The 21,131-nt window shown below is 34.3% G+C and overlaps 1 protein-coding gene across 1 annotated transcript in view; it reads right to left on the reverse strand.

Annotated features, from left to right (window-relative positions):
- Positions 1-21,131, reverse strand: part of LOC132718913 (uncharacterized) — an 87,321-nt gene that overhangs the window by 15,986 nt on the left and 50,204 nt on the right. The window contains exon 5 of the mRNA XM_060702612.1: positions 251-334. Within this exon, the coding sequence (XP_060558595.1) occupies positions 251-334 (84 nt within the window). The remainder of the gene's footprint in view (positions 1-250; positions 335-21,131) is intronic.

Consider the following 21,131-nt stretch of genomic DNA (forward strand, 5'->3'; position numbering starts at 1 on the left):
ATAGCTCGATTGTTTTTCTCCGTTATAACACAGTACAGTCAAACTGGTAAATAAGCACTATCCAAAAAGAGAACATGCATGGTCTTTATAGACAAAAATTTTTAAACGGAATGTACTTTTTCAATAAAGGTTTGTCAAAAGTGGTCTTTATTTACAGTGTGGTTTTAAATCGGAGGTTGTCTCTAACAAAGGTTTAACTTATCCCAATTCTGGAAAACCACATGCATAGCGTATTAAAGTAAAATCTTACTTCTTTTCATCGGCTTATAACGTGTCCACTCTAAAAACCTCTGAAAAATGTTTCCATTCTTCTGTCTGTCCGGCCTTGTTTCATCTGAAGAATAATTGAAACATAAAATATTTTATCACATCAGTTCCAAGATGATGATACACACTATCCAAGAAATGAACCATTGTAATGGAATGTGTGCTGTTTAAAAGAGTCGTTTTTTCCCAGGATTTAGGGAACATCACCCATACCCATGGCATTGGGTATTTTAGCGATGCTTTGTTGAACATTAGAAAACAGAGCATCACATAATATACTGATGACTTATTGACTCATACTATTTTCAATGGGGAATATGACCGAATATTGGCTATAAAATAAGACAAAACAAAATCGCTGTTAAGAAGTTACAACTATAATGCTGTATGATAACAGTAACCATAAAAGTGTTGCATGATAACAGTAACCATGAAAGTGTGATGTGTGATAACAGTTACCATAAAAGTGTGATGTATGATAACAGTTACTATAAAAGTGTGATGTATGATGACAGTTACCATAAAAATACGTTGTATGATAACATTGACTATAAAAGTGTAATGTATGATAACAGTTATGGGGACAATGATGATGTTGATGTAGATGATTATGTTGATGATGAGGTAAAGGAAAAGAATGGCAGGGCTTGCACTGGCCAAAAATTTTGTGATGCCAAATTTGCTTTTTTTGTTATTTTGCACCCTGTACAACCAAAAAAGTTTCAAATGAGAAAAAATTGGTAAGTAACTTGAAAACATTGTTGCTCAATAAGCAACATTTAGCCGAAGACAGAGTGGGCCCTGTATGGTTATGAAAATGATGTTCAGTTTCAGAATAGTTTTCGTACATGAACATTATATGTTATTTTGGTTTTCGAGTGATATATGTGGATATATTACCTGGCAAGATTTTATATCACCCGAGCCGTTAGGCGAGGGTGATATTTTATCTTGGCAGGTAATATATCCACATATATCACTCCAAAACCAAAATAACAATTTTATTACCCTTCCCATGCCGAGTATGATTTTAAAATAAATCATTGCTGTTTCAATTGAAACGTCGAAATAAGATTCCCTTTAGGGTACCTCTTCACCACAACATGACGTCACATAAATACATGACGTATTTGCTTTCGTACATAACGAATGTAAACCAGAGAAAATGAGTAGTCTGTTAAAGAAACTTTTTTGTAATTAATATCAAGTATTGGCAAGGCCATTTTTGTTTTCAATACTGATGAGAATATTTATCATTACATTCTTTTGGTAAATATTTTTTATTTGACATTTTAAAAGTGCTTGTATATCGGAATTCATACCGCGTAAAATCCAACCGTACGCGCATCGCCACAACGCATGTTGTTTACAACGTGGGGTACCCAACGGGTATATTCAGTGTGTATATACCGTCTGGCTCGGTAAATTCAATTTTTTTCGACGGATCAATATCCAATCAAAAAGGTGGAAAAAATCTGGAAGGGTAATAAAAACATTTATCAGGAGTGCATTCACAGCTTTTCACAAAGGTAGTAACATGACATCACAGTAGACAAATATTTTGGGAGTACTTTAACGATTGCGGGACGGTAACAAGGATCATAAAACTGACATTTAACGGCGTTGAAAGTTCAATATTTACCGTCAGGGCGATTGTGACATTTACAGTCATACTTGCAACATTTAACGGCGATGCGATATTCAACATTGCTAGAGCACATTACAAAGTTTGAAACAGACATCTAAGTGGCCATAACATTTTGGTAGTACTTTACAGTTTACTGGACAGTAAACTGATTGAGATATTTAGCGTTGATTTTGCGACATTAAGGTAAGATCCCCCTAATACATTACCTTCACCCTCAAGGATATTCAAATATGCTGGAATTACTGTCAACTGCATTGAAACTGAAGGGCATGGGTTCAAACCCCAAAAGGGGCAACGTTTTTGCTTTCTTTTTTATTTTAACATTATTCATGTATCTCTCTGGTCCCTTCTGGAAAGAAAAATTGTTTGATTTTTATTTTTAGCTCACCTGTCACAAAGTCACAGGGTGAGCTTTTGTGATCGATTTTCGTCCGGCGTCCGTCCGTCGTCCGTCCGTCGTCCGTCCGTCCGTCCGTAAACTTTTACTTTAAATGACATCTCCTCATAAACCACTAAGCCAATTTCATCCAAACTTCACAGGAATGTTCCTTTGGTGGTCACCTTTAAAAATTGTTCAAAGAATTTAATTCCATGCAGAACTCTGGTTGCCATGGCAACCGAAAGAAAAAACTTTAAATATCTTCTTTTAAAAAACCCAAAGAGCTAGAGCTTAGATATTTGGCATGAAGCATCTTCTAGTAAGTGTCATGTTCTAATGGGTGTCTACCAAGTTTGTTCAAATAAATGCCCTGGGGTCAAATTTGGCCCCGCCCTGGGGGTCATTGATTTTCCTTATATGTGTATAACAAAAACTTCAAAATCTTCTATGAAAAAAACAAAAAAGCTAGAGTTTAGATATTAAGCATGAAACATCTTCTAGTGAGTGTCTACAAAGTTTGTTCAAATAAAAGCCCTGGGGTCAAAATTGGCCCCGCCCCAGGGGGTCATAGATGTTCCCTATATGCATATAGTAAAAACTTAAAAAATCTTCTTTTTAAGAACCCAAAGAGCTAGAGCTAAGATATTTAGCATGAAACATCTTCTAATGAGTGTCTACCAAGTTTATTCAAATAAAAGCCCTGGGGTCAAGATTGGGCCCGCCCCAGGGGGTCATTGATTTTCCCTATATGCATATAGTAAAAACTTAAAAAATATTCTTTTAAAGAACTCAAAGAGCTAGAGATAAGATATTAAGCATGAAACATGTTCTAATGGGTGTCTACCAAGTTTGTTCAAATAAATGCCCTGGGGTCAAAATTGGCCCCGCCCCGGGGGTCATTGATTTTCCTGTGTATAACAAAAACTTCAAAAATCTTCTATGAAAAAACCAAAATAGCTAGAGTTTAGATATTAGGCATGAAACATCTTCTAGTGAGTGTCTACAAAGTGTGTTCAAATAAAAGCCCTGGGGTCAAAATTGGCCCCGCCCCGATGTCATTGATTTTCCTAATATGTCTATAGCAAAAACTTAAAAATCTTCTTTGAAAAAACCTAAACAGCTAGAGTTTAGATATTAAGCATGAAACATCTTCTAGTAAGTGTCTACAAAGTTTGTTCAAATATAAGCCCTGGGGTCAAAACTGGCCCCGCCACTGGGGTGTCATTGTTTTTAACTATATTTGTAAAGTAAGAACATAAAAAATCTTCTTTTAAAAAACCTAATGAGCTAGAGCTTAGATATTAAGCATGAAACATCTTCTTATGGGTGTCTACCAAGATTGATCAAATAAAACCCCTTGGATTACAATTGGCCCTGCCGGAGGGGGGGCAGGTCATTGTTTTTCATTATATGTGTGTAGTAAAAACTAAACATCATGAAACATCTTCTAATGGGTGTCTTCCAAGTTTGTTCAAATAAAAGCCCTGAGGTTTAAACTGGCCCCGCTATACCGGTGAGCGACCTCAGGGCCATCATGGCCCTCTTGTATGATTATTGTAGGCATTTATTTGTTAAATAATGCCAAATTTAATAGCAAATATGATACTTGACATTTTCAATGGTAATTAACATGGTAAAAAGTATTTTATATTTTGCAAAATCAACCAATATACTTTAAAGAATTAAGGCTAACTTTGAAAACAGCCCCTTATTGTTTGTGGTGAAATTTACCACATCGGATTTTGTTTCTTTTAATATTGTAAAACAAAAGCAATTCCTTCACTTTTCTACTATTTTATTTTGTAAACACAATACTTTTATATTCAAACACTTTAATTAAATAATTGTACTTTCCACGTTTAGTTCTAAAATAATAATAATCCTAGAATACCACATGTTTCCCTTTTTATATCATAAATTCCCGCCAAAAGTAACATATACAAAAGCATGAAATACATGAATAGGAGCAAAATATATCAATACAAATTCCCGCCCAAAGTAACATATACAAAAGCATGAAATACATGAATAGGAGCAAAATATATCAATACAAATTCCCGCCCAAAGTAAAATACACAAAAGCATGAAACACATGAATAGGAGCAATAATCTATGCAATTTATCAAATTGCAGCAAATTGGAGCAAATTCATAACATATTCGTGAAATTCACGACACTCCCGCCAGAAAAAGAAGCTTAAGAATTCAAGTATTTTGAATATTTTTGATAAACCTGTAATAATTATAACCAAAACTGGCAAATCTTAACAAATTAAATATGTTTCATGAGTTAAATGAAATTCAGTTTAATACAATGTTAGGTTAATATTACTTTTATTATTTTGTTGTCCCATTTATTACCTTATGAAACACAATATATATATACTTTGATGTCTTCCCTATACAATTTTTATACACATCCCTTGTGTTAAAAGTACATACAGTTGTCTTACTTCAGGGTGTGTACTGAATAGTCATCCTCGTAATTCACCCATGAATATATAGGTTCGTCATTCCTGTATGTAGTGTATTTGAATCCCGTTCTCGTCCAGCATTCTACAATTGTTTTTAATGTTCGTGTTTCTATTGCTCGCTCCTCATCTGAGATTTCAATTACACCGTTAACGCTTTCATTATCACTGTCTAAATCACTCATTTCACCCTCGTTATCACTGCCGTTATCATTTTCAAAATCTTTATCATCGTCATAATCCCTGATGTAATCACCACCTTCACCGTTATCACTGTCATGATAACTTTCGTTGTCGACATCGTTATCGCTATCTTGCACGTCGTAAAGTTCATCCATTAAAGCATAAACTTCACTATCTGGATAACTGCCACCGTAATCACTATCACTTTTCTCTGCACCGCTATCAACACTGTTATCATCGTTCTTATCACTGTAATATATTATCTGTGCACCGTTATCACTACTGCCATCACATTTCTGTTCATTATTATCGTAATCACTGTTGTTATCATTTTCAAAATCTTTATCATCATCATAATCATCACCACCTTCACCGTTATCACTGTCATATATTATCTGTGCACCGTTATCACTACTGCCATCACATTTCTGTTCATTATTATCGTAATCACTGTTGTTATCATTTTCAAAATCTTTATCATCATCATAATCATCACCACCTTCACCGTTATCACTGTCATGATAACTTTCGTTGTCGACATCGTTATCGCTATCTTGCACGTCGTAAACTTCATCCATTAAAGCATAAACTTCACTATCTGGATAACTGCCACTGTAATCATTATCACTTTTCTCTGCACCGCTATCAACACTGTTATCATCGTTCTTATCACTGTAATATATTATCTGTGTACCGTTATCACTACTGCCATCACTTTTCTGTTCATCATTATCGTAATCACTGTTGTTATCATTATTCGTGACGATAATTACACGTCTAACATCTTCCTGCAATTCTTCCTCAGTACGTGTAGCAACTTTTGCTGGCGAATTTAAAAGACTGATATCAAAATTCTGTACCATATCTTCTTCAAAGACGTTTAAAATGTCATCATCTGATAAAACACCCTCGTATCTGGTATCATCACGCGTCTTCGTGACATAATTGGCAGTTGTCGCATACAGTGATTTGCGCCTAGCCTCTGTAATGGTATACTTGTGAATAAACTGTAAATGTTTGTACAAGTAGCTTCTTCTGATGAATTTTGCATTGCACATTTCTTCCGTACATTTCCAATATTTTGGCTGTAAATGTTTTTCTGCAATATGCCTATTTAATTTTCTCTTATATTTATATATTTTTGTACAACTGTCACACTGATAACGTGTCATTGTTACTGCTTCTCTAAATAACAAATGAAGGGATTAAATTTTCACGCTGTTTCACTTTTCACGAAATTCACGTGCAATTTTACCGCCGAAATATAACAGTAGTGTTAGTCTTTGCTCCGTTATAACCACGTGCAATTTTACTATAAACCGTTTGCTCCGTTTGATAAGTTTTCGCGGGAAATTTAAATATCGTAAGTTTTTGCTCCGCTTGTGGACACTACACACGAATTATTACTGTAAATGTACTTTGCATTTCTCTTTAGCTTTTTCTGCAGCTTTTCTCACAGGACGATTAACTTCATTTTCTGTGACTAATGGCAATGAACTATCAGTGTCTTCTGCTGATTTAGAACACTCGAGTGGATACAGTAAATTTAACGGTCGGCCCAGAACTTTTCCGGAAGGTAGTCTAACTTTGGCAGATCTAACCTGTTTGTCACGACTAACCACAAGTTCAACTATTCTACCCATTCTCCAGCAACCACGTGGTAATTCATCTTTGATTAACACTACAGTTCCTACTTCTAAACCAAACGGTGACTGACTTCTACCACATTTAAACTTCACTTGTGTCCTCTCTCTTAAACTAAGTAAATACTCTTCTCGCCATATTTTCCAAAAGGCGTTTAATAACTTTTGCCCTTTATGCCACTTTTTTATCAACGCATCAGCAGTACTTTCAGTCGGCTTGTATGTGTAATCATCTTCATTCTGATCAATGTCAGGAGAACAAACATTTCTATTCAATGTCAAGAAATGACTGGGCGTTAAGGTAATGCTTGAGTTAATATCATTACCTACATATACAAGAGGTCTAGAGTTTATAGACGCTTCAATTTCTTTTAGCACCGTCTGCATTTGTACCAAACCTAGAAGTTTATTTCCCAACGCTTTTCGTAGGGATCGCTTAACCAAAGCCACCAATCTTTCATAAAACCTACCCTTCCATGGGGCGAGTTCAACTATGAAGCTCCATTTAATCTTCTTGTCGGAGCAAAAGCTTTGAACATCCTCATTTTTTAAAACACTGGTCCAAACTGAGTCCAAAACTCTATTGGCTGTTTTGAAATATAAAGCATTATCAGATATTATTTCAACAGGAGTGCCTCTTTGCGAAATGAATCTTCGAAATCCTAACAGAAATTCTTCTGTTGTCATATCCTGCATGAGCTCTAAATGTATCGCGCGTGTAACTAGACATGTATACAAACATATCCACACCTTTTGCTTTTCACCATTTACTTTTATATACAGCGGCCCGAGGTAGTCGATCCCAGTGTGCGTATATGGTTGAGACTCCGTCACGCGCGATTGTGGTAGTTGAGGCATGTTTGGTAATTTGTAAGGCGCGCCCTCCCACCTACGACACACTAAACATTGGCGTAATACAGCTTTCACCGTTGCTCTACCTTGTGGGACCCAGTATCTATAGCGTAGCAAACTGAGAGTCTGTGAAACACCACAGTGTAGAAACTGCATATGACATTTTTCCACAAGTAGCTGTGTAATTCTATCATTCTTTGGGAGCAATATGGGATGTTTCGATCCCTCGGTTAAGTTTGATTCTTGTAGTCTTCCTTTACAGCGCAAAATACCTTCTTCATCCACATACAGGTTTAGCTGACTTTGTAAGTTACTTCTCTTTTTTAAATGCATTGACGTAAATATATCAGCGTAATGATTCCGTTGCACATAAATTATCCAAGTATGTTCCGCTTCACCGATTTCAGTACTTGTAAGGGAACCACTTTTTGTAGGTTTTATTTTCTTCAGTTTCCGTATGAATCGCAATGCTAATGCAGTCACACGAAACAACTTCGTGATAGATGAATACTTTGTGGAATCAATGCCAAAAGGGGGTGAATTCGTTTTAATTGACACTTTTTCTTCTTTTATTACATGTGTTGCTACACTTCGTTCTGACAGGTCTCGTTCACTAGATCAGTTTTACATACTTTGAAACTGTTATGAGGCCATTTATCTTCACATTCACCGAGCCACTCTGGTCCATGCCACCAAAGTGTATTGTTTTTCAGATCGCACACATTTGTTCCACGTGTTGCACTATCTGCAGGATTTTCCGTGGACTTCACATACTCAAATGCGATATCATTTTCTTGATTTATTTCACGGACCCTGTTTTTTACAAACACTGCTAGTTCTTTTTCTGAACTCATCCATTTAAGAACACACTGTGAGTCAGTGAAGAGATACTTTCGTTTGAACGCTAGCCTAATCTGTGCTTGCACGAATTTCATACACCTGACACCTATTAGTACTCCCATGAGCTCCAATCTTGGAATTGTGATGCTCTTCATAGGTGCTAAACGTGATTTAGCAAATATCAACTCCGCTTGTGATGAACTATTATTCTTGTGTATGTAAATTACACAAGAATATGCTTTTTCTGAAGCATCACAAAAGCAAACCAAATTTGTTGTTTCAGATTGGATGCCATTCTCTGGTGACAAACATCTTGGAATCTTGACGTTAGATATGTTTTCCAAATCTGTTTCTATTTCATTCCACTCAATTTTCAAATCATCTGGAACTTCCTTATCCCAGCTGATTCCTTTACTCCAAAGACGTTGGATAAGTAGTTTGCCTCTTAACAATACTGGTGAAAATAATCCTAACGGATCGTAGTGCACTGCCAATCTTTTAAGCACACTTCTTTTAGTAGTAGCTTCATCAACACGGGTGATAGGTTTTAAAGACACGGTATCTTGTTGTGGATCCCAACACATTCCAAGAACCGTTAATGAATTTACTTCAGCTTTGTCTTCTTTGGGTATGTAAGCGTTGAGAATATTACTATTCGATGCCCACTCTCGGAGATTCATAGACGCCGTTCTGAATATTTCCTTTGCTCCGTTTTGTAGAACGCAATGCCTTCAAAGTCAGTATCGGTACCCGTTATCAAGTTATCCACGTATATGTTATTTTTCACTTTCTCTGCAATGTCGTTGTTGTACAACTCTAGATGACACCGTATTGTCGCTCCAAGTAGGAATGGACTAGCTATAATACCAAAAGGTACTCTGCAAAATCTATATTCCTGTATGTTTGTGGAACTGAAAACTGGTTCACTTGTATTCTTTAACCACAGAAAGCGAGTGAAGTCCCTCTGGTCGTGTTGTAGGCCTATTTGCAAGAAGGCCTTTTCAATGTCAGCTACTATGGCAACTCTGTGTATCCTGAATCTAATCAACATCCCACATATATCTTGCAAAATCACAGGTCCGCGATACATGCACTCGTTTAAACTTAGATTTTGTTTCTTAGTTTTAGCTGAGGCATCGTACACTATTCTGAGTTTTGTGGTGTTTTTCTGTGGAGTATTAACTGGTTGATGCGGGAGGTAATGTAACAAACCATCTTGCTGCTTGTAATCAACCTTTTCTATGATGCCCTGGTTAAGTTGATCAGCTAGTATTTTGTTGTATTTTTCCATTAACTTAGGTTTATCACTCAAACGAGAAACAGCTGACTTTAGTCGACCCATAGCAAGTTGTCTGTTGACCGGTAGGTCAAACTCTTCTTCTCGCCAGGGCCACGTAACCTGATAACGATCATTTTGAAATGTTAATGTGTCTCTGAACTTTTTCATTGCTACCTCGTCATTGGTAACTTCTATCTCATCTCTTATACCAATTGTCTCAAGTCTCCAGAAATTCTGTAACTCAGGCTCCACTTTCATTGACGGATCCAAACTTGTAAACACATTGCTTCCTGTAACATCGTTTGCATAAGTCATTACGAACATATTCACTTCAGAAATGTCTTGACTCTTTTCCGTTGTTCGTCCAGTTAGGATCCATCCAAATTTTGATGCAAGTAAGTACAAGCCTGGCTGTATCTCGATACGGTTCGGCAACACTATATCAATATAGTAATCATTACCGATGAGCATTTCTATTGTTGATGTCTCGCGTTCAGAGGGAAGTGTGTCTGCTAACTCAACACTGTGTATTAGATTTTGTAACTGTTCTGACAGAGAACTCGGCACAACGTTTCTTTGTATTGTTCCACTTATTGTAGGAACTATATTAGCCGTAATAGTCATAAAGCTACTGTTATTGAGTTTCAAATTTAAACTTGTTGACATTGTTTTGATCACTTTTGGTTTGTCACTTCCAAACGTAACAAGTTTAAGCTCTTCTTCCGTATGTCCCTTTAACCCTAATTGTGACGCTAACCGCTCCGTAATGTACGTCCGCTGTGATCCTGAATCAAGTAGTAACCTTGTTGTTGCTCTAATTGAATTAGACGGATTCACTATTTCTGTTTTTGCTGTTTGCATGAGCACCATTTCATTAGATGAAATGAGAGCAGGTGTGACCGTTCTTTTTTCTAATTGCTCCGCTTGAGGACTTTCTCTTAGTTCCTCAGACATGTGCACTCTTGTTTCTTTAACTTTGAATTTTTCGGGACACAGACTTCTGTGATGCGAATTTATTTTGCTACAGTATACACACTTTTTATTTGCTCTACAATCTTGTGACTTGTGACCATCCTTAACACATTTGTAACATGCACCACGAAGTTGTCTTTTTCTTTCTTCAAGTGTCTTGTAGTTAAAACACTCATCACTCCAATGGTCTCCTTCACAATAGCGACACTTAGTTGCATATGTTTCACGTTTCTCGAGTTTCACATCTTGTTTGGACATCACTTGTTTCTCTTTCCCCTTTTCAAAAGTACTCTTAACATTTGCTGAAACTAGTGCCTGAGCTGAGGAATTATAATGCGAAGTAAAGCTACTTCTCGGAGCATTTGTTTTGGTGAATGCATTTGTTCTGTCACACACGCGACTGTGTTGCTGGAATTCTTGTTTTTCGGCCTGGCCTCTACTTCTTTTCTCAGCACGTTCACGAGCAATGACATACTCCCGTAATCTTTTGTTCAATGTTGCTACAGACCATTTCTTGTCTGCACCGTTTTGTATTTCCAGTTGCACTAACACTTCCTCTGGTAATTTTGAGCGTATGATGGACACAAATACATCTTGATCAATGTTCTGATTCAATACTTGTAGACTTCGAAGATGTTTTTCTATGTTATCAGACAGTGTTCTCAAACTTGCTACTTTGTTGTTTGCTGAAGCTAGATGTATCAGCTGATTGTAATGCAGATCAATGATTTCCTGTGGGTTTCCGAATCTATCCTTTACGACATCCACAGCCACTGAATAATTCTCACTAGATAACGCAAGGCCAGCTATTGACCTTCTGGCCTCACCAAACAGCTTACTTTTCAAATAATTAAACTTTTCCACGTTTGAAATATGAGAATTGTTATGAACTGAATTCCTGAAAGAATCCCAGAATTCCACCCACCTGGTTTTATCACCACCAAAGGATATCATCTCCAACTTTGGCAGTTTCACTGAGCTTTTTTCTTCATGTCTCATTTCTTCTCTGAAACAAAATTCGTTTTGCTGTTGCTTTAATTGTGCCGTCATGAGCTTTTGCATATCCTGCTGTAACGAAATAAGCGCTTCACTTGTAGGATCCTCTGGCTGAACACTTTGCAGTTTTTGTTGGTTTTGTTTTGCTTGCTCCAGTTTTCCTTTGTACGCCTTCAGATCCAAGAATATTTCCATTGCAGCGTAGCATAACTCACAGTCATCTTTCACTAGCTTGTCAGTTTCTTCATCTTTCTCTGGATCCAATGCTGAAGCTAACTTTTCACTCTGCATCTCCACTTTATTTATGTATGTATTGATTTTTTCAATACATTTCACAACATTTGCTATTTGCTCCTCTAAATCAATCTCATCAATGTTAGAATCAAACAGAATTTTCGCTTCATCCAAAGAAGTATATAGAATATTCCTGTACCGAGTCCTTACACCTTTCAAGTACACCACATTTGCCATTTTACTATTTCTAAGTCAGATATGTATATAATTCACAAACCTTGTTTTATTTTTTCATGTATTCTCCGTTAGTCACTTGTTCTATCAGTTTTGAATATCCGGTTCGCGGGACCAAACAATGTGGTGAAATATACCACATCGGATTTTGTTTCTTTTAATATTGTAAAACAAAAGCAATTCCTTCACTTTTCTACTATTTTATTTTGTAAACACAATACTTTTATATTCAAACACTTTAATTAAATAATTGTACTTTCCACGTTTAGTTCTAAAATAATAATAATCCTAGAATACCACATGTTTCCCTTTTTATATCATAAATTCCCGCCAAAAGTAACATATACAAAAGCATGAAATACATGAATAGGAGCAAAATATATCAATACAAATTCCCGCCCAAAGTAACATATACAAAAGCATGAAATACATGAATAGGAGCAAAATATATCAATACAAATTCCCGCCCAAAGTAAAATACACAAAAGCATGAAACACATGAATAGGAGCAATAATCTATGCAATTTATCAAATTGGAGCAAATTGGAGCAAATTCATAACATATTCGTGAAATTCACGACATTGTTGTAAATTTTAGGGATATTTAGAATAAGGCTTTTTAAGTTTAAAGTGGGTGGGGTATGGTAACATATTTATACAAACATCAATTATTTTGTGTAGAAACAATCATTTAAATGTGTGATTTGTTACCTGGATGCTACTATTTGTTTCTTAACAATGATCAATCGGAAACATTTTTCATAATGATGATATATTATAGATTATTTAAAGTTTCCTCATTTCTGATTTTAGCCCTTTTAAAAGCAAAGTTTTATTTCATAAAAAATATCCATAAGTATTAACTCATAAACCGTACAGCAAAACCTTAATAGTCAAGATTATTTGTGTGAAAATGTGACATTTATTGTCAGGGTTATGGCGAGATCAAGCGTTTATTGCGACATTTAACGTCAACCTTGCAACATTTAAATTCAGGTACGACATTTAGAGGCGACACGGCTTTTAACGTTGCTTCAAGCATCTAACACGCTATTCGATAGCTTTAACAACAACTGTTTGAAAATAAAGAACTTAAATGATAACCCGTGCCACAGGGTGAGACAAATGTGCAGCTTGACCGGGACTCGAAGCCGGGACCCTCGGGATACCGTACCGCGGTTACAGAGCAATGAGCTATACAGTCACGGTCCCCCGTTGGTCACCAAATGTCACAGGGTGAGAAAAATGTGCAGCCGGACCGGGACTCGAACTCGGGACCCTCGGGATACCGTACCGCGGTTACAGAGCAATGAGCTATACAGTCACGATCCCCCGTTTGTCGCCAACTGTCACATGGTTAAAAATGTGCAGCCGGGCCGGGACTCGAATCCGTGACCCTCTGGATACCGTACCGCGGCTCTACCGACTGAGCTATCCGGCCGCTTACACATTTTCTCCCCTAAATCTTGAACAGTTCTGAACCGTGACACGCCGTATAACTTTTATTTTTTTTAATTGTTACCTTTCGTGTTTCATCAAAGATATGAAATGTGTTGGAATAAAAATATAAGGAGATGCAATAGCACTTTTTGACATTGACTTAGTCAAATGACATTTCCTGAAGAAAAATGAGACATTATCATTATAAACTGTTTTACGTTAATGACTTACAATAATGAAGATACAAATAAAGATAGAAACACACATCAACAGCGTGCTACATTTTTCTCAGTGATGGATGATAAAATAAAAGTAACATAGAATAGGGGACAGAACTATGCAAACATGCTTATCAGATTATCTGCCCCTAATAGTCAACAAATATTTCACAAGTTTTTAATAGATACCTCCAACTGTTGCGCGATAGATCAGTTGGTGTCGTATAACGGAGAGAGAACTCACAGATGTTTCATACTTTTAATATACAAATACACAAGTGTACAAGTCAAGAACCAAATTCGAACTTTCTAGACTGGACCTCTAGCCCAGTATCCATCATGACAGCTTTCACATAAAATGTTATGAAATTTAGCCGACTCCCAAATACATTATCTATCATTTTTTGACGTATGAACTATGCACACCCTTTTTATATATGAAATAAAAACCACAATATATGTATATACATGTCAACTTGTCTTTTATATTAATATGATGTGTAAACAGTATAATACGACAAATTCCTTCCTGTTTTAAAAAGATAAAAAAAAAGTATTAAACAGAGTATTAAATATTAAACATTTCAAGCTCTTTCTAACACAGTAACAAATTAAATACAATCTAAAATCAACTTGACATCTGTTTGCCCCACGGTAAGCAGGCCTCGACACTAACTTTTTTAGCAGGTGGTATGCCGGACCACTAGATTTGAAAGTTAGGTGGTCCTTCCAGAAGTGAGGTGGTCAGTTATCATTATTATATCATTTTACTGCAAATGTACAAAAAAATGTTTAAACTTTATGACAAAGATGTATTATTAACCTTTAAAGAGAACAGATATTTTTAGATATATATTTTTCGTCTAATCAGAAAAGGGAGAGCAAGTCAGTAGGTATTTGTAGAGTTATTTGTTTATTTGTTTTTATCTCAGTCAAAAATACACAGCAGAGCTCTTATTTATGTTAACTTTTATATTAATGTGATTTCTCCCTCAACTCAAGTTAGGGAATATATAGTGAAGCCATTTAAATGTGTCTGTAATTTTCTTACTGTTATTCAAATATCCATTGCTGATACGTGGTATGTCTTATAATCATGATTATAAATAACATAGCATCTTTTATAGATTAACATTTTTAATGGAACTAATAAATTATCTTATTCTTGTCTTTGAAAACAAGGAAATATCTAAATTATTAAAATAATGACAACGTTATTATTTACTATAACTTATCTTATTTTTCTCACATATTTATATTTTCTCACATATTTATAATACATAATTTTACCTCCCTGTTGCTTGTTATTTGATATTCATTTTTGACATTAGGTATTTTTAACCTTTTAAAATAACTTTAACTCTAGAAGAACAGATCTCTTATCGTTAAACAGTTAAAATAAAGATAAATAGCATAGAATTACTAGATGTATTTTTTCCAGTTCCTTTCGTTTGCTGCCGTTATTCAAATATCTGAAATTTAAGTTTATCCAATATCATATAATTACCATCATCGGATACTCCGGGTTGATTAATATGTAACATAACATAAAATGTTAATGGTTCCGCCGTGGTAATCAGACAATGCATAATTACTAGCACCATTTGAATGAATTTGTACCTAAATTTACATCACAAATTCTTAACTCTTTTAACTTGCATAAACAAAATTTTAGCGACTTAAAATGAAAGTTATTGATGACTTAAGAACTTCTGTAACTAATCAGAGATTAATGAACCATAAAAATGTACATCGGACATAGATTAATGATTTTAAACAAAAGTATATAACATGTTTTTGACCAAATCGCCATTCTCCCACATAAGCCTTGTATCAACCAGAAAATTCAAGTGGTCCGACGGACCAGTGGGTTTTTAAAATTAGGTGGTCCTTGCCAAAACCAAGTGGTCTCGGACCAACGGACCACCGCTAATGTCGAGGCCTGGTAAGGATGATATATATCAACCTTTTGTTACTAACTTTAAAAGAAATATCACCTTAGGTCATATCCGGCCAGAGATGTTATCTAACGACCTTTACTTTATTTTAAAAGAAAAACGCCTTAGGAAACAATATTCGGAAATATTCGATCAATAGATTTGTTTGTCATTTTCAAAAGAATTTTTGGATATGAAACATGTACTGCAGTAAGGTAAGAAATAATTTACTTTTGGGGTTTATACAATTCATCAATTTTGTAATGTTTTTGATAAGTAAAAAAATAATTATTGTTAAATGTTAAGATAATTTTTTCGAATTTTTTTATCAGTTAATGTAACTGTTATTCTACAAATAATATACATAAGTTAAATATTATAGCTTAATAGGTCTTTCACTAAATATTAAATTTCCTTTATGTCATCATAAAAAAAGAGAAAAAAAGTTAATTTCTATAGTAAATATCAAAACAAACAAATAATAAGTTAACAATTTTCAAAGAACAACATATTTTAAGAATATTAATTAGAAAAACTTTAAGGTATAAAATTTAACAGAATTATATGTATGATAAGAGTAGAAAAAATATAAATATTTATATACGAAAAGTTAGAAAATAGTAAAACAATTGATAAAATGTCAACGTGTTTCATTTCCTGTTAAAACGTTTATTGTGCATGCGCATTGAACACTTCCTGTGACGTGTTTATATTTGTAACAGGTACTCGCAGTAAAATGTTTGACATCAGTATGGCTTGGTCGACGTGACGTGGCGAGAATTTCAACTCGTTGGTATGTAGCTTTCTAAAGTTTTAGTTAAAATTGACTTTCATAATTGTTCATAAATGTTTGATTTTTTGAAGATTCTTTAAAATTGATATATATGTATATATTTGTGTAAACGTTGACTTTATATACACAATTTGATAAAGTTATATTCGGTTATTTATCGGCACATCTGTAAACACTTTTCTTGTTGTTTCGTCGTTTTAAAAGAAATGTCTTGTATTGAATAATACAACAAAGTGATGATAGATATGTAATTCTTCATTTATGTAGCACTGTTTTTGAGTAAAGGATAATTTAATTAACGGTCTGCTGATATCTTTGTCTCGCACAAAATAACTATTTTCATAAAAAGTTGTCATCAGTATTTCTCTGTTTTTTAAAGTTTATATAACACATAGAAAAACACACTCTATTGATAAACGGAAGTTTTCGGCTTCTCTGGTTGAAGACAGGAACAAAAGTTCATTTGATTCCATAATTTTGTTGTTGTTGTTGTTGTTGTTGACGGCTGTGACACAATAGTTATACATTTTAAACATCGTAGACGCTTATTTCACATAATTTTACATCGAAGAAGGTATGTTTATGGTTATATCTACATGGTTTTACATCGAAGAAGGTGTATGTTCATGGTTTTATGCACATAGTTTGACATCGTAGACTGTTGACATCGTAGAGGCTGACTGTAATAGTGTCTAGTCAGGCGGTGTTTTACTGTACCGGCGAGTTCGCTCGCACCTCTCTGTCTTGGCTGGACGACAAGTGATCGTTAGACCAATATTTTGCATTTTCGTCCGTTGTCAGATCGGTTAATAGATATTATATACAATAAACATAATTTTGTTTCAGATATATGAATAACAAGACAACTGTCATAAAATGCATAGGATAAGAATTCCAATGAAAGATGTTCTCTAGTGTAAGTAACTTATCTTTACTTTTAGTATTGAATTTTTTAACATATTTTTTTTTGTTTTAACTAAGCTATTAACTTTACTTTATTTCGACAATAAGACTTATCCCAATTTAAACTTTATATAATGATTGTGCGTTGACAGTTGAAACATGTATGTATACACATGTTATTCTAATATGAAATAAAGTAAATAACCAATTTGAAACTCATGATTAAGTGCTGTCTTTTACTTAAAGATAAATATTAACTAACCGATCTATTAATAAACATATAGCGAATAACGATCATTTCAAGCAATAAAAAAATCAAAGATATATATATTTCTAATAAAAACAACTTGAAATTTAATATAAATGAATAAAACCACCAAAAATATAAAGATATATAATTAAATAATGTAATTTTCTGTTTTGTTTTATATTTGTTTCTTTTAACATATATATTTTTTCTATAATAACTATTTGCAATGCCTGAGGTCAATTTACCGAAAATTAGTATAGCATATAACATTCACAACTTTTATAGCAAATTAGATATACAGTGAAATAACATTTTCATGTTATGTTTTGAGTTTTTATTATTACCATATGATCTTGTATTTACTTTACCAGAAACTTTATATCGCGGCTTAACAATGCTTTTCTTTTTAGTAGAAATAGAGTTTATAAACATTTCATTATCTGAATCATTATCATCAGCCATTGAATCTGACTGAATAGCATTATATGCTGCTTGTGACTGAGGATTGTTAATTACTTGTATGGAATTTGAGTCTGATAATTCTGAATCAGTCTGCGATTGCATTTCTTCTGAATTTGCATTACTTTGAGCATTGTCATTATTTAAACTTTGTTGTTGTTGTCGAAGATTTTTCTGTTATACGGCTAATGGAATATCATCTTCACTATCAGAATTTGACCTTTCTTTTCTAACATTCTTAGCAACTTGGGGTAAAACAGATTCTGGTATTTCTGAAACATCATCAGTATCGCTATTTTCAGGTGCAACTACAAATGTGGCATTTCATTTTGGTCGGCCAGTATTATCTGCTTTAGGTATTGGCCATTCATTAATATTTGCAAGCCTTATTTGTTCTGCATGTACTTTAACTGTTGAATTGTCAAGCTGATTTTTTATTAAGTTAATGGTGACTTTTTCTCCATAATTCTATAAAATGGCCTCCAGTTCACATCTAGTTTGCTTCTCTTACGAAAATTCTTATAGTATACGGGACTGCCTATCTCAAATTTGATATCTTTTGCGGTCTTATCTGCATGACTTGCTTGTTCGCGTTTGGCTTTTTTAAGGTTCTTATATACAGACAGAAAAGTATTATGTTGTTCTTGTAAAGCAATTTTGTGATATTCATCGCCATGATAGCGCTGCCTTGGTTGTAGCAACAGGTCCACCGGTAATGTTGGGTCACGGTTATATAACAAATAAAATGGGCTATATTTTGAAGTCCTAGAGACATTGAATCTAAGTGCGGCTAGTGTCATGTTAAGATGAATATCCCATTGTTTGAGATTTCCCTGAATTCTTTCAGCTAAGATATCATGTATGACATGGTGAGAACGTTCATTTTTCGCGTTTCCGGCAGCATGATAGGTAGTTGTACGCACGTGATCAATTCTTAACTCTTTAAGTGTTTCTTTGAAAGCATGACTTGTAAATTCTGATCCATTGTCAGTGACAATTTGTAATGGACATGCATATCTAGGGTAAATTTCTTCTAATAGTAAATGTATAATTGTATCAGTACTTTTGTCAGCATTAAGAAAGCACTCGGGATAACCACTGTAAAGGTCAATAAAACATATAATGAAGCGGTTACCACTCATTGTTTTTCGTAGGGTCCTGATACGTCGATATAAAGATAAAAATATTTTTGTTTTATTGTTGTAAATAACCTCTGTTGTAAATAACCCGCATAATATGTCCAATAGTATTACATTTCCAGCACTTAATCCTTGATTTCAAACTATTATTGCTATTATTTTTCCTAAATCGTGAAAAAAATTGACGGTGAAATACAGAATATATTTCATTTTCCCTAAATCGACAATTACGCACATGATGACCTGGCCTCTAACAGTACACGCAAAAATTTCTTGTATAATAATGATTAAAATTATTTGCCTTTTAATTATTGTATTTTGCGTGATTTTGAGAATTAGAAAATTTTCCTACTCTGGCAGAATATCTAGCTCTGAAATTCTGTTCATTCATTGCGCAAGTAATTGCTTCTTGTAAAGTTTTTTGCTTTTCTATCATTAGTTTAAGTTTTAAATAATTATGCGCTAAATTATCCATAAACAATTCCACTAATTGAAGTTCAATTAAACTGTTATCTCCTAGTTTATAATTTTCATAAGCGGTTTCAGCACAATTTATAAATTTTTCAGCAAAAATTTGAACACTTTCTCCCAAATCTTGCTTTAAATTTCTCAAAAGATAAAATTCATGATGTAAATCTTTAATTTCCCCAAATCTAGTACTTATTTCTCCTTTTAATTGTTCCCACGAATTACGAGGATTATCACGCAAATATCTACATATAAAATCGCTTACAGTCCCTTTACTTGATTGAAATGCGACTAATTTTATTTTATCATCATCCAAAACTTTTAAAACAGCATATTTTTCTATAGATTTTATCCAGTTATTAAAATATTTAGAATTTCCATCATTCTGATAAACCCTGTGTACCAATGACAGTTGAAAATTTTTTCAATTTATCTGATAAATTTTCAAAAATTGTAGCTATTTCTTGATCTGACATCTTCAAAATTAGCAAATTACAGGTATATAAACGATCACTCACCTTTAATTTTCTGTTTCAGGTACTTCGTCGTGTCCCGCTGTCCAAAATCGTCGCTTCGGCATCGCTGGTCTTAAGCGCCAAATCAACCGTTGTCGTATAACGGAGAAAGAACTCACAGATGTTTCATACTTTTAATATACAAATACACAAGTGTACAAGTCAAGAACCAAATTCGAACTATCTAGACTGGATCTCTAGCCAAGTATCCATCATGACAGCTTTCACATAAAATGTTATGAAATCTAGCCGACTCCCAGATACATTATCTATCATTTTTTGACGTATGAACTATGCACACCCTTTTTATATATGAAATAAAAACCCCAATATATGTATATACAATGTCGACTTGTCATTTATATTAATATGATGTATAAACAGTATAAAACGACATTGGTTATACCACTGATTATCACTCCTGAGGTCCCGGGTTCGATCCTGGGTAACACCCTTGGGATTTGTCAGAGACACTTTCAGTGTTTCCCATCTAACTAGAGCATGTAGAGGTGTACTGGTAAGAAATGCAGACCAATCCTCGCATGAATCAGTGCTATATACTGGGAAAAAACCAGGGGTCTGTCTATTCAATAAGAGCTGGGGACTGGTCCCCGGATTCTATCGTATCTCAAAGATGTCTCTAAAGTGACTAATCTAGAGTCATGTCTACGTTCCTGCGAGAGGTTTGACATTGATGGAAGATAGATAGAACGGTTTCTTTAGAGCAAAACATTCTTGGTCAAACAGGAGAAATAATAAAGCAAAGACGTATTTCAGGATTATCCACCTTTCCAATAGTTTTCAAATTTGATAAAGAACAATTACTCCAAGTAAAAAGTTAGTTAACAAGAAGTATCATTAAAAAAAGAATGTACTTGGCCGAAGTAAAACTGGTTAACTTGCATGTTAGTTCTTAGTTTCCATGGAAAATCATATAGAAATGTTAGCACAGTTTGCATAACAATGACAAAATAATCATATGTAGAGTTATTAATCTTGAAAATGGAACACT

This window comes from Ruditapes philippinarum, unplaced genomic scaffold (assembly GCF_026571515.1).
Source record: "Ruditapes philippinarum isolate M1 unplaced genomic scaffold, ASM2657151v2 ctg2960_1_1_1_1, whole genome shotgun sequence".
Lineage (NCBI taxonomy): Eukaryota > Metazoa > Mollusca > Bivalvia > Venerida > Veneridae > Ruditapes > Ruditapes philippinarum.